Consider the following 13,472-nt stretch of genomic DNA (forward strand, 5'->3'; position numbering starts at 1 on the left):
TTTTCACATTTGGAAATTTGGAAACCTTCAGGCTTCTAGTTTTTTCTACCACCAATTATTTGCATTAATGTTTTCAGGTTTCTAAAGCATATGCACAATTTTCTAGCTTTCTAATAGCCTATATGTTCAATATTATATTTTCTGTTTTCTTGTATATGTTCTTTTTTTTCTAAGTTACTAACATTTCTTTCTTTCTTTTTCTTTTTTTAACTTTACCGTATTGTACTGGTTTTGCCATACATCAACATGAATCTGCCATGGGTGTGCACGTGTTCCCCATCCTGAACCCCCCTCCCACCGCTTGATATTTCTGTGACTTAAGGAAGAACAAATATTATATTTGCAAGATTGTAGATGAGAAAGTGGAGGAAAAGGCATGGTAGTCCTTTGGTGGACTTTGTAAATACAAGTCCTTTACAGAACTTGCGTAGTCCTGTAGTGACTCAGTGGAGTTAGAATCAGGTAACTCTCAAATCAGGTTCTTCATCAGCACGTCCTGCCCTTTAATCTACTATAGACATTAAAACAGACTACAGGTCACAAGCTGAACCTATAAGAAACAAAAAGCCCAGATACCCAATGGCCACTTCATGCTTCATGTCTGGTTTCAGATAGCTCAGGCTTTTAAGTTCCTTGCAAATTAACTGGTTATTTAAAATTATGTAGAACACATCTTGTAACTAATCACAACTTCCACTATTTCACAACCTCGATTCATTTGTTTCTCCACAAAGGAGAAAACAAAGAAGGCAGATTAAGCCCTTGAGAGGTTCTTCCCTCCTGGGTTGGGAGAGGTCCCCAGGTTCATTTCCTGACTAACTGACTCTGTCTCATCAGCACATCCCTGCCCATCCCATTCCCACAGATTTTATTTCCTGGTCAGGTTTCCTCCTATAGAGTCAGCCAGACCCTTGAAAGGGCAGGGCTTTCTGTTTCATGTCTGTTATGAATCACACTTACTCTGATTCTCTTCTGGTGTCCACTGGAATGTGTAGGGGAAATCTATACTTGTCTTTCAGGAATAGATGCTTGTGGAAGCAGCTTAATGAACAGGGGTAAACAGGTTTTCAGGTTTCACTAGTGGCTTAGATGGTAAAGAATCCATCTGTGATACAGGAGACCTGGGTTCAATCCCTGGTTTGGGAAGATCCCCTGAAGAAGTAAACAGCAACCCACTCCAGTATACTGGCCTGGAGAATTCCATGGACAGAGGAACATGGCAAACTACAGTCCATGGGGTTGCAAAGAGTCGGACACGACTGAGTGACTTTCACTTTTACTTTCAAACAGGTTTCTATCTGGCTGGACTCCTGAGAATTTTTGGTATGCTAATATAAGGGGTGAATTTCTAAGAGGTCAATATTGTAGACTGCATTTCTAAAAAGTGTTTGACCAAAGAACACTTTTTTTTTTCGCATAAAGCCTCTCAAAAAATTAGCAATCTATCAATAGACTTGAATCTCTGCCCTTTTTAATTACTGGGTCTTTAACTAAATCTTTGCCCTTTTTAGTTACCAGAGTCCTTTCACTATAGATAGAAGGCCTAAAGCCCCTCTTTCACATCTTTAAAGATGAATTTGCCTAATTCATAAGAATAAAGAAGTTAAATGCTAATGTAAAGGGCATAGAGAAGGGCCTCAATAAAAGTTACTTGTTTTAGAGAAGCAATGATGATGTAATTGTTCCTATAATTTCTAGTTTTGTGATTATTTTAATCACTACTTGTAAGATGGCTTTTAGTGGCTCCAAAGTTAGTTTATCATTTTCCCAAATGCCCAAAGGAAAAAAGTTAACACAAATTTCACAATTTCACTATTCACCGAAACTATTTCTATTTTTAAACGGCAGCAACTGGGTTTATGTTTCTGAAACAGAAAAACAGCCATTGCTCAACACTTGGTGTTTTCACTTGCTTAATCATGGAGGCAGTGGATGGGTCAGATAGATGAACTCTGTTAGTGGTAAAGGTTTGCTTTTATTTCAGGATGAGTGCCAGTCAATTACTACAGGAAAAGCCACTTGACTAATTTCAGATATGCTTTTATCAGAGAACAATAAAACCTTTAAAAGTCACTTTTTTAACTTGAATTTTTTTTCTATCTGAATTCTAGCTATTATTTGGAATGGAAATAATAGTAAATAAATTTATGATTAGACATAAAATAGACTTAATAGAGAACTTCACATCACGTAGAAAGGTACCTACTTACCATTAACTTCTACTGATGAGGTGTTTATTGACAAGGCTCTTGTGTTCCTTATCTTCTCATCTAAGATGCTGCGGATTTTCCTATTTCTCACTGCACTTGACTCAGCAGAGGGGAACTGGAACACCATAATGACATCTACTGTCGTCCCATCTTCCTCTGGACTATGACACAGAATAGAAAGGTACTTGTTCAAAGAATACATCCAGTATTATCCTACACTCTTTTTTTTTTGTATTTTATTCCCTTGAATTATGCCTCAATTGAAAGTGTCAGCAGCTGATTATCTCACATTGCTTCTCATTTATGTCACTCTGACTCAAGATTGTTTCATATATTCCCTCTTCATGTTCTCTTTTTGCTGTAAGTGAATTTTGCCATTAATTTGAAGGCTTGCTATAGCATTTGTATAAGACTCAGACACTAAAATGTTATCAGCAAAATCATAAACCCTGAAGACTGGAAAAAACTTCAGTGGTGTCTTTGATCTATCACTCACGTGATACCTTCATCAGCTCTAAGCCTCCATGATAAGTGGTCATCTCCCCCAGCAAGTAATTAAAATAATGAGAAATTTACTTCCATAAATAGGCTATTTCTCTTTGGTCAGCTTTGATTTTAAGAGAGTTCTTCACTTGGAGTTGAACATATCTCCCTAAAGCTTCCATTCCATAGGCTTATGTCTACCAGCTGGGACATACGTAAAACATCAGTTCTCTCTTCCATGTATAGTATTTGAAGACACTGGTATTCTTGGTCTCTGAGTATTCTCCAAATTAAGCATATCCAATTCCTTGAACTTTTTCTATATAAACACGTTTAAGCCCCTTCACTTGAGGGGCTGGATTTTCATATAAACTTAAAATATGAAAATCAAACAGTTAAAGGTCTTTTAACAAATGGAAAGCTATATGTTGATCCGCCACATCTCTTATTTTTATGCTTCAAAAGATCAAAGCTATAAAAAGCATGAAAGCCCTATTTTCCGGAATCCCTTGACTTTAAAAAAGAGGAAATGGTATCAATTTGAAGGGATTTTATACACTGTGGTTCATTTAGGCTCTGGAATGTGAAGCTATAAATAATCAGAATTTTATGTCAAATTGGCAAATATCCCCTCTTCTTAAATCAGAGGGAAAACATTGCTTACCAGGTGGAATGCACCCACACAAAAACTTACAAAATGATAGTGACTACACATTCAAAGGAGTGCATAAGGCTATGATAATTTTGCTAGGATGTTATGGCAAGTCAGAATTTGAAAATGGAGGGCAGGAAATCTAGAAAGTTTCAGCAAAAACATGCTTTGTCTCTCCTAGATATTATAAAATGTATCAAATTTATGTTGTAAAATCCTTCTGGAGGTCACTAGCTACTCGGTAAAGGTGTAAGAAACTTGGAGCCATTCTGCAAATAGGGCATTAGCCTATTGGTAAGAAAACTGATTATTATTTCCTTCAAATATATCCATCTGGATATTCTCATTTTTTTTTTTAAGAAAATGAGTCACACAGGCCCATAGGTTTGTATCTGTTACATACATGTTTTGCTATGAACTTTCCAGACAACTGAAACCTCTGAGGAATTTCTCAGTCTATATGAGTCTCCTCCTCCACCTCTACAAATGGAAATTTATTTCAAATTTATTTCTTTGTGTTTGGGCATGCCTCCTGTCACTAGGGGTTCAATACAGGAAAGACTTGTGACCCTATTTTGTAGTCAACTTTGGCTCCTTAATATTTTTAAAATGACATATATATTGAAAGAATACAATTTGGTGCGTGCAGTGACATGCTGCTGGGTTTTCTCAAGGCCTGGTTTCTGGTAGTCTCAGGCCTTACCATCCATCACTTGATGGGATTTGAATCCTGTTCTGTCACTTGGGGAATTTTGAACGTTTCATGTAACCTCCCAAAGTCTCAGTTTTTGCATTTACAAAATGATGGTGAGACTGTTGTTGCAATCATATTAATAAGAAGTCCTGGCCAAAAGCCAGTCTCGTAGAGGCAACAGTGTATAAAGGTTCCTGTCTCCTGTGCTTTTGGTCACTCTAGACTGTGAAGTCACCTTTGCCCAAGCATACATACGTCAGTTTCACTACTTGGTTCTTGATATAATGCTTGTTGAAGGCCGAATCTATAAATGTCTCATCCACCTGTTATTACAATAAAGAGAAACTATGTGTTAATAAGATATTTTATAATAAGAACAAACCACTGATTAAATGTTAAAGTAAAATAAAAATGTTTAACATGAGTAATATCATTATTTAAACCACTGGTTCTCAAATCTAACAGTGCAACAGAATCATTTTCAGAAGAAAAAAGAAAAGACTTAAAGATGCTGGAGTGCCTCTGCCAGAGTTTTGGTTATAAATTACCCTAGGTAATTAAATTTGGTTATTAAATTAAACCTAGGCATTTGTAGTTGTAAAAATCTCCCAGATGACTCTAATATGCTGATGCAGGTATTTGGGATAGACATTATGTTCCTAAAATTCCATAGAAAGTGAAGCAGAAAGATGGAGAGCAGAGATGGGATATAGAGGGAGTCCTTGAGAGGTGGTGGAGAGAACCCTGGCTTAGTACTGGGTTTGAAGCCAACCTTTTCTGCTACTCATAAACTGGGCGACTGTGGGAAAGTTACTGAGCCAATTCGAGCCTCACTATCCTAACATCTAAAACAAAGATGTTGATATGCTACTCATAGGATTGTAAAGATTAAACACATATAAAATGCTGGGTATATTTTGGTAGTAGCCTGTCGGTGGGTCAGGTTAACACTCATCCTGGCATTGCAGGTCTCAGATTTCTTTGCAGGTCTTTGGATGTGAGTACAGGGAAGAAGTACTAGAGATTTAGGAAAGAGGCAACGATCTTTTAATTGTTGTTGACTGTGAGCCTTAGAGTGGGCAAGGGAGGAAGAAAGAGTAAGGTGGTCTTGCAGGTTTAGGTCAAAGTTGTGTTATTCAGTTTATGTCAACAGGGAAGTAGAAGGAAAACTACTGTTTTGGGTCTGTTTGAGCAGAATTTTAATCACCTGCTGAGGCATCATATTAGAACTGGACATGGAACAACTGACTGGTTCAAAATTGCGAAAGGAGTAGGTCAAGGATGAATATTGTCACCCTGCTTATCTAAATTATATGCAGAGTACCTTATGCAAAATGCCAGGCTAGAGGAATCAAAAGCTGGAAACAATATTGTTGGGAGAAATATCAGCAACCTTGGAGAAGGAAATAGCAACCCACTTCAGTATTGCTACTGCTGCTACTGCTGCTAAGTCGCTTCAGTCGTGTCCGACTCTGTGCGACCCCATAGATGGCAGCCCACCAGGCTCCTCCGTCCCTAGGATTCTCCAGGCAAGAATACTGGAGTGGGTTGCCATTTCCTTCTTCAGTATTCTTGTCTGGAAAATCCCATGGATGGAGGAGCCTGGTAAGCTACAGTCCATTGAGTCGCAAAGAGTTGGACACGCCTGTGCAACTTCACTTTCACGTTCACTTTCAGATATGCAGGTGACACCACTCTAATGGCAGAAAACGAAGAGGAACTAAAGAGTCTTTTGATGAGAGTGAATGAGGAGAGTGAAAGTTCAGTCAGTCATGTCTGACTCTTTGCGACCCCATGAATCACAGCACGCCAGTTCCTCCCTGTCCATCACCAACTCCCGGAGTTCACTCAGACTCACGTCCATCGAGTACGTGATGCCATCCAGCCATCTCATCTTCTGTCATCCCCTTCTTCTCTAGCCCCTAATCCCTCCCAGCATCAGAGTCTTTTCCAATGAGTCAACCCTTTGCATGAGGTGGCCAAAGTATTGGAATTTCAGCTTTAGCATCATTCCTTCCAAAGAAATCCCAGGGCTGATCTTCAGAATGGACTGGTTGGATCTCCTTGCAGTCCAAGGGACTCTCAAGAGTCTTCTCCAACACCACAGTTCAAAAGCATCAATTCTGTCCTCAGCCTTCTTCACAGTCCAACTCTCACATCCATACATGACCACAGGAAAAACCATACCCTTGACTAGATGGACCTTAGTCGGCAAAGTAATGTCTCTGCTTTTGAATATCCTATCTAGGTTGGTCATAAATTTCCTTCCAAGGAGTAAGCGTCTTTTAATTTCATGGCTGCAATCACCATCTGCAGTGATTCTGGAGCTCAAAAAATAAAGTCTGACAGTTTCCACTGTTTTCCCATCTACTTCCCATGAAGTGATGGGACCGGATGCTATGATCTTCGTTTTCTGAATGTTGAGCTTTAAGCCAACTTTTTCACTCTCCTCTTTCACTTTCATCAAGAGGCATTTTAGCTCCTCTTCACTTTCTGCCATAAGGGTGGATGTTGTCTGCATATCTGAGATTATTGATATTTCTCCCAGCAATATTCCAGCTTGTATTTCTTCCAGTCCAGTGTTTCTCATGATGTACTCTGCATATAAGTTAAATAATCAGGGTGACAATATACAGCCTTGACGTACTCCTTTTCCTATTTGGAACCAGTCTGTTGTTCCATGTCCAGTTTGAACTGTTGCTTCCTGACCTGCATACAGATTTCTCAAGAGGCAGGTCAGGTGGTCTGGTATTCCCATCTCTTTCAGAATTTTCCACAGTTTATTGTGATCCACAGTCAAACGCTTTAGCATAGTCAATAAAGCAGAAATAAATGTTTTCCTGGAACTCTCTTGCTTTTTCCATGATCCAGCGGATGTTGGCAATTTGATCTCTGGTTCCTCTGCCTTTTCTAAAACCAGCTTGAACATCAGGAAATTCGCAGTTCGCATATTGCTGAAGCCTGGCTTGGAGAATTTTGAGCATTACTTTACTAGCATGTGAGATGAGTGCAATTGTTTGGTAGTTTGAACATTCTTTGGCATTGCATTTCTTTGAGATTGGAATGAAAACTGACCTTTTCCAGTCCTGTGGCCACTGCTGAATTTTCCAAATTTGCTGGCATATTGAGCGCAGCACTTTCATAGCAACATCTTTCAGGACTTCAAACAGCTCAACTGGAATTCCATCACCTCCACTAGCTTTGTTCGTAGTGATGCTTTCTAAGGCCCACTTGACTTCACATTCCAAGATGTCTGGCTCTAGATTAGTGATCACACCATCATGATTATCTGGGTCTTGAAGATCTTTTTTGTACAGTTCTTCCGTGTATTCTTGCCACCTCTTCTTAATATCTTCTGCTTCTGTTAGGTCCATACCATTTCTGTCCTTTATCGAGCCCATCTGTGCATGAAATGTTCCCTTTGTATCTCTAATTTTCTTGAAGAGATCTCTAGTCTTTCCCATTCTGTTCTTTTCCTTTATTTCTTTGCATTGATCGCTGAAGAAGTCTTTCTTATCTCTTCTTGCTATTCTCTGGAACTCTGCATTCAGATGCTTATATCTTTCCTTTTCTCCTTTGCTTTTTGCCTCTCTTCTTTTCACAGCTATTTGTAAGGCCTCCCCAGACGGCCATTTTGCTTTTTTGCATTTCTTTTTCTTGGGGATGGTCTTGATCCCTATTTCCTGTACAATGTCACGAACCTCATTCCATAGTTCTTCAGGCACTCTATCTATCAGATCTAGGCCCTTAAATCTATTTCTCACTTCCACTGTATAGTGAGTGAAAAAGGTCCCTTAAAACTCAACATTCAAAAACCTAAGATCATTACATCCAGTTCCATCACTTTCACGGCAAATAGAAGGGAAAAAAGTGGAAGCAGTGACAGATTTTATTTTCTTGGGATCCAAAATCACTTCAGACTGTGACTGCAGCCATGAAATTAAAAGATGTTTGCTCCTTGGAAGATAAGCCATGATAAATGCAGACAGTGTATTAAAAAGCAGTGACATCACTTTTCTGACAAAGGTCCATAGAGTGAAACCTATGGTTTTTCTAGTAGTCATGAACAGATGTGAGAGTTGTCTCATATGAAGGTTGAGCACCAAAGAATTGATGCTTTCGAACGGTGGTGCTGCAGGAGACTTTTGAGAGTCCCTTGGACTGCAGAGATCAAAACAGACAATCCTAAAGAAAATCAACTTTAAATATTCATTAGAAGGACTAATGATGAAGCTGAAACTCCAGTACTTTGGCTACTTGATATGAAGCACTGAGTCATTGGAAGAGACCCTGATGCTGGGCTAGATTGAAGGCAAAAGAAAGGGGTGACAGAGGATGAGATGGTTAGATCTATTGCTGACTCAGTGGACATAAATTTCAGCAAACTTTGGCAATTGGTGGAGGACAGAGGAGCCTGGCCTGCTACAGTCCATAGAGTTACAAACAGTAGGACACTACTTAGCAACTGAACAACAGCAACAAGGCACCATGATGCTGTGACATCACATGTAGAGTTTGGCTTGCAGTATCCGCTAGTGACCAGTGTCATCTGAATCCAGGCACTGATTTTCATATTTGACTGATGAGCCAAATGTGAAAAAACTACATCCTAAATTCTTAAGGAGGAGACAGGAAAAGTTTAAACTCTTAATGAAAATAAAAAGAAGACTGTTTCAGAGATCAAGGAACAAGTTATGACTTTTTTTAGCACTATCAGGCATTCATAAAAAGCTTGATTAGGAAACAAAATATACATGATCTCCCTTACTCCTCATAATAGCTATGAAATAAAACATGTTTTGATTCTTATTTCATTTGAAGACAGAACTGACACATGGAGACATTGTGTGAATTTCCCTAGCATCATGTGGATTAATATAATGGGATTTAAATGTACGTTTCTGTCTTTACATTCATCTCTTATCAATCACACAGCCTCCTTGTTAAATATAATGTACATTTTACTTCAATTTCTATCAAAGAACATATGGCAATAAGTTATAGCATAAACAGTTGATTGACTTAAAGTGTAAAACTTGTAAAGATATATTTGGTAATATATTTTTTACACTTTCCATCCAAGGCAGTATTTAGAAAACAGAGAAAATGCTTGTATCCAGAATATACACTCATTTGGCTTTAAATAAGAAAAGTTTAAATGGGCTGAAGAAATGTGGGGTTCATATGTTAGAAATGAAATTGTTTGGTAAGATATATTTTCGTAAGAGTAATATTATTTTAATCATTCCTTTTGTGGTACTCAGAGCCAGTCCTGTTACTCAGTATCTGGGGGAAATACAAAAGAAAAGAAAAGGCTAACCAAAAACAAAGAGGAGAAAATTGACCAATATTAAAAGGAGTAAAAGTAAATTTCTTTAGGCATTTAAAATAGTCTGGTTTGTAGTTATCCTCTGAAATTCTACCCACAGTAGATCCCTTGGCTGTTTGTGACTTGTTGGTAAAAGTATTGGATTAAGTTTTTGACTCCAGATGACATCATTCATCTGGCAAAGTGCCTGCTGAGGAGACTATCCAGCCCCAGCATCCATTCCATCTTTGAACAGTTCAGGTGTCTGGGAAAGTAAGCAATAAAAGAATAACACAGGAAGAATCTAGGTAGAAGTAACTTTTGTAATCACAGAAATATAGAAGTTTCTTCTCTATAGTTCAAATTCCAGTACCTGTCCCTGTAAAGTCTCATTGGTTGGGCCTGGACTGAAGCCCAGAATTTTATGTGAGCCGTATAGCCTGGTCTGGTGTGAAGCCCAAAATCTTAAGGTGATCCATGTAGCCAGGAAAACAGCTTGAGAAATACTGGGGGACAGAGACTGGCTAAGAAGTTCCTGTGCCAAAGGAATTTAAAACGGGAAAACAGAGAAAACATGCTGCTGCTGCTAAGTCACTTCAGTCGTGTCCAACTCTGTGCGACCCCATAGACGGCAGCCCACCAGGCTCCACCATCCCTGGGATTCTCCAGGCAAGAACACTGGAGTGGGTTGCCATTTCCTTCTCCAATGCATGAAAGTGAAAAGTGAAAGTGAAGTCTCTCAGTCATGTCTGACTCTTAGCGACCCCATGGACTGCAGCCTACCAGGCTCCTCTGTCCATGGGATTTTCCAGGCAAGAGTACTGGAGTGGGTTGCCATTGCCTTCTCCCGAGAAAACATGAATGCAAACTTTATTGCTGAATAGAGTTTATATATGAACCTGCTTTCTAGAGATCCTCTAAAAATGTTTCCCTGGCAGATTAAGGCCTCTTTCATCAAATAATCTGCCAACACTTTGGCATTCTAATTCTGAATTCTCAGAAGTTTCAAAGGACACTGTTTTTAAAGCTGTGTGCCAACTTGTTATAAATTTATTATTTGTATAACTTAATAGATTTAGTGATTTATAAATCTATCTTTCTTCCTTTTGGGGGCATTTGCAGAGTTTTGTGATTGGAGTTAGTCTCCTAACATTGAATAAAAGTCCCTCTTTCAGGGTGGTACCTCTTTATGTATGATGATTTTGAAATACTGGAAGTTGAACTGAGATTAAATTATAAGAGGGCAATGGAAGGTTGGTTGTGTGTTTAATGAAAGAGTTAGGGAGAGGCTTTCCACTCAAACAAATAGACACACCCAGCCATTGAACTCTCATTCCCGAACTAACTCTGTTCACACATGTAGCCTGTCTTTCATTTTAGATGCTTTCACCATCTGCCACTGATCCCCCCCCTGCCACCTATCAGCACCACCATTATCTTTCATGCTTGGGAGCAGTGTTCTCAGGCATGGCTCTTGTTTCCTGGCATGCTTGCCTTTCTCAGACTATTCCTTTGGTCTGTGGCTCTCTCTCTAATCCTGCTGGTTTTACTTTTCTGAATCTCCTTCAAGGTCTATTTCAGATAAGACCTGCTTTGGGTTAATTCCTTAAACCTCAAAGTAATCTTTCCTTTTTCTCTCTTAATTGTTCTTAGGTGAAGTCGCTCAGTCGTGTCCGACTCTTTGCAACCCCGTGGACTGTAACCTACTAGGCTTCTCCGTCCATGGGATTCTCCAGGCAAGAATACTGGAGTGGATTGCCATTTCCTTCTCCAGGGGATCTTCCCGACCCAGGAATCGAACCCAGGTGTCCCGCATTGGAGGCGGACGCTTTAACCTCTGAGCCACCAAGGAAGACATAATTGTTCTTATCCCTCTTATATCTTTTACTCCTTAATATAGTTGCTTATGCTAATACATTATCTCCTCTGAAGGTAAAAATCGCTCAGTCGTGTCAAACTCTTTCAACCTCATGGACTATACAGTCCATGGAATTCTCCAGGCCAGAATACTGGAGTGGGTAGGCTTTCCCTTATCCAGGAGATCTTCCCAATCCAGGGATCAAATCCAGGTCTCCTGCTTGCAGGCGAATTCTTTACCAGCTAAGCCACAAGGGAAGCCCTCTACTAAACTGCAAACTCTTTATGGATAGGGACAATCAGCCTTTTCATACTCTACAGTATGTAGGAATGTAGCATGGTTTTTTGAATGAATTAATAAAAGAAAGAGAATTTATTGAAAGCCTTGCATTTACCTTGCATTTGGATCACACCTGGTAGCTCAGTGGTAAGAATCTGCCTGCAAAGCAGGTGATCTGTAGATTCAATTGTGGGTTCAGTCCCTGGGTTGGAAAGATCCCCTGGAGAAAGAAATGGCAACCCACTCCAGTATTCTTGCCTGGAAAATTTTATGGACTAGAGGAGCCTGGTGGGCTACAGTCTATGGGGTCAAAAAGAGTCAGACATGACTTAGCAACTAAACAACAATACTGCTTGCATTTATTTACCAGGAGGTTTTCATTAGCATTTTTTAATGAGATTTAGCCAGATTGAGATCAATACTCCTAGAGAAAAAATAAAACTGCCCATGAATATTTGAGGGGAATTTTTTCTCCTAGTTGACTTTTTCAGTAATTTGATTCCTGGCGTGTACAAACAATGTGTAATGATTACCCATCTCCAAAGGCAGTCTATATTCTTTGCCCTTTAAAAATAAGGATAATAATCTTGATAGTCCTTATTGAAATCCTTTAAGCTTGCTAAGCTATCTATATAAAAACCAGACTTTTTCAAAATCCAAAATTTAAGAACTGTGAATGATTATCCTAAGCCTGTATGGAACATGGCCAACATGAGCACTGGTGGTGCTCACAGGATTTTAGAGACTTATTGGTCTCTTGGTCTCTTTAGCCCCCAGGGAACTATAAAAAGAACAAGCTAATCCCAAGGATAGCAGAAGGAAAGAAGTATTAAAAATCAGAACAGAAATAAGTAAAATAAAGATTATAAAAACAATAGAAAAGATCAGCAAAACTCAGCTGTGTTTTTGAAAGGATAAATAAAATTGAAAAGCTTTAGTGAGAATATCTAAAAGAGAGAAGGCTCAAATAAAATAAAAAATGAAAGAGTAGATGTTATAACACAGAAATACAAAGGATCATAATGACTACTGTGAACAGTTCAGTTCAGTCATTCAGTCATGTCTGACTCTTTGTGACCCCATAGACTGCAGCATGCCAGGCTTCCTTGTCCATCACCAACTCCTGGAGCTTACTCAAACTGATGTCTAGTGAGCCAGTGATGCCATCCAACCATCTCATCCTCTATCGTTCCCTTCTCCTCCCGCCTTCAATCTTTCCCAGCGTCAGGGTCTTTTCCAATGAGTCAGTTCTTTGCATCAGGTGGCCAAAGTATTGGAGTTTCAGCTTTAGTATCAGTCTTTCCCATGAATATTCAGGACTGATTTCCTTGAGGATGGACTGTTGGATCTCCTTGCAGTCCAAGGGACTCTCAAGAGTCTTCTCCAGTATCACAGTTCAAAAGCATCAGTTCTTCAGCGCTCAGCTTTCTTTATAGTCTAATTCTCACATCCATACATGACTACTGGAAAAGCCATAGCTTTGACTAGACGGACCTTTGTTGGCAAAGTAATGTCTCTGCTTTGTAATATGCTACCTAGGTTGGTGATAGCTTTTCTTCCGAGGGGCAAGCGTCTTTTAATTTCATGGCTGCAGTCACCATCTGCAGTGATTTTGGAGCCCCCCCCAAATAAAGTCTGTCACTCTTTTCATTTTTAACACATCTATTTGCCATGAAGTGATCTGACCAGATGCCATGATCTTAGTTTTCTGAATATTGAGTTTTAAGCCAACTTTTCACTCTCCTTTTTCATTTTCATCAAGAGGCTATTTAGCTCTTCTTCATTTTCTGCCGTAAGGGTGGTGTCATCTGCATAACTGAGGTTATTGATATTTCTCCCAGTAATCTTGATTCCAGCTTGTGTTTCATCCAGCCTGGCATCTTGCGTGATGTACTCTGTATACAAGTTAAATAATCAGGGTGACAATATACAGCCTTGATGTACTCCGTTTCCTATTTGAAACCAGTTTGTTGTCTCACGTCCAGTTC

At 39.3% G+C, this 13,472-nt stretch overlaps 1 protein-coding gene across 3 annotated transcripts in view; it reads right to left on the minus strand.

The window, feature by feature from the left end:
• LOC102186672 (transmembrane protease serine 11A) overlaps window positions 1-13,472 on the minus strand; it is a 57,072-nt gene that overhangs the window by 16,606 nt on the left and 26,994 nt on the right. For all 3 annotated transcript variants that reach the window (XM_018049511.1, XM_018049509.1, XM_018049510.1), the window contains exons 4-5: window positions 4,295-4,362; window positions 2,211-2,371 (exon numbers count right to left, since the gene is read on the minus strand). In XM_018049511.1, coding sequence (XP_017905000.1) covers window positions 2,211-2,371; window positions 4,295-4,362 — 229 coding nt within the window. The remainder of the gene's footprint in view (window positions 1-2,210; window positions 2,372-4,294; window positions 4,363-13,472) is intronic.

Source organism: Capra hircus, chromosome 6, assembly GCF_001704415.2.
Source record: "Capra hircus breed San Clemente chromosome 6, ASM170441v1, whole genome shotgun sequence".
NCBI lineage: Eukaryota > Metazoa > Chordata > Mammalia > Artiodactyla > Bovidae > Capra > Capra hircus.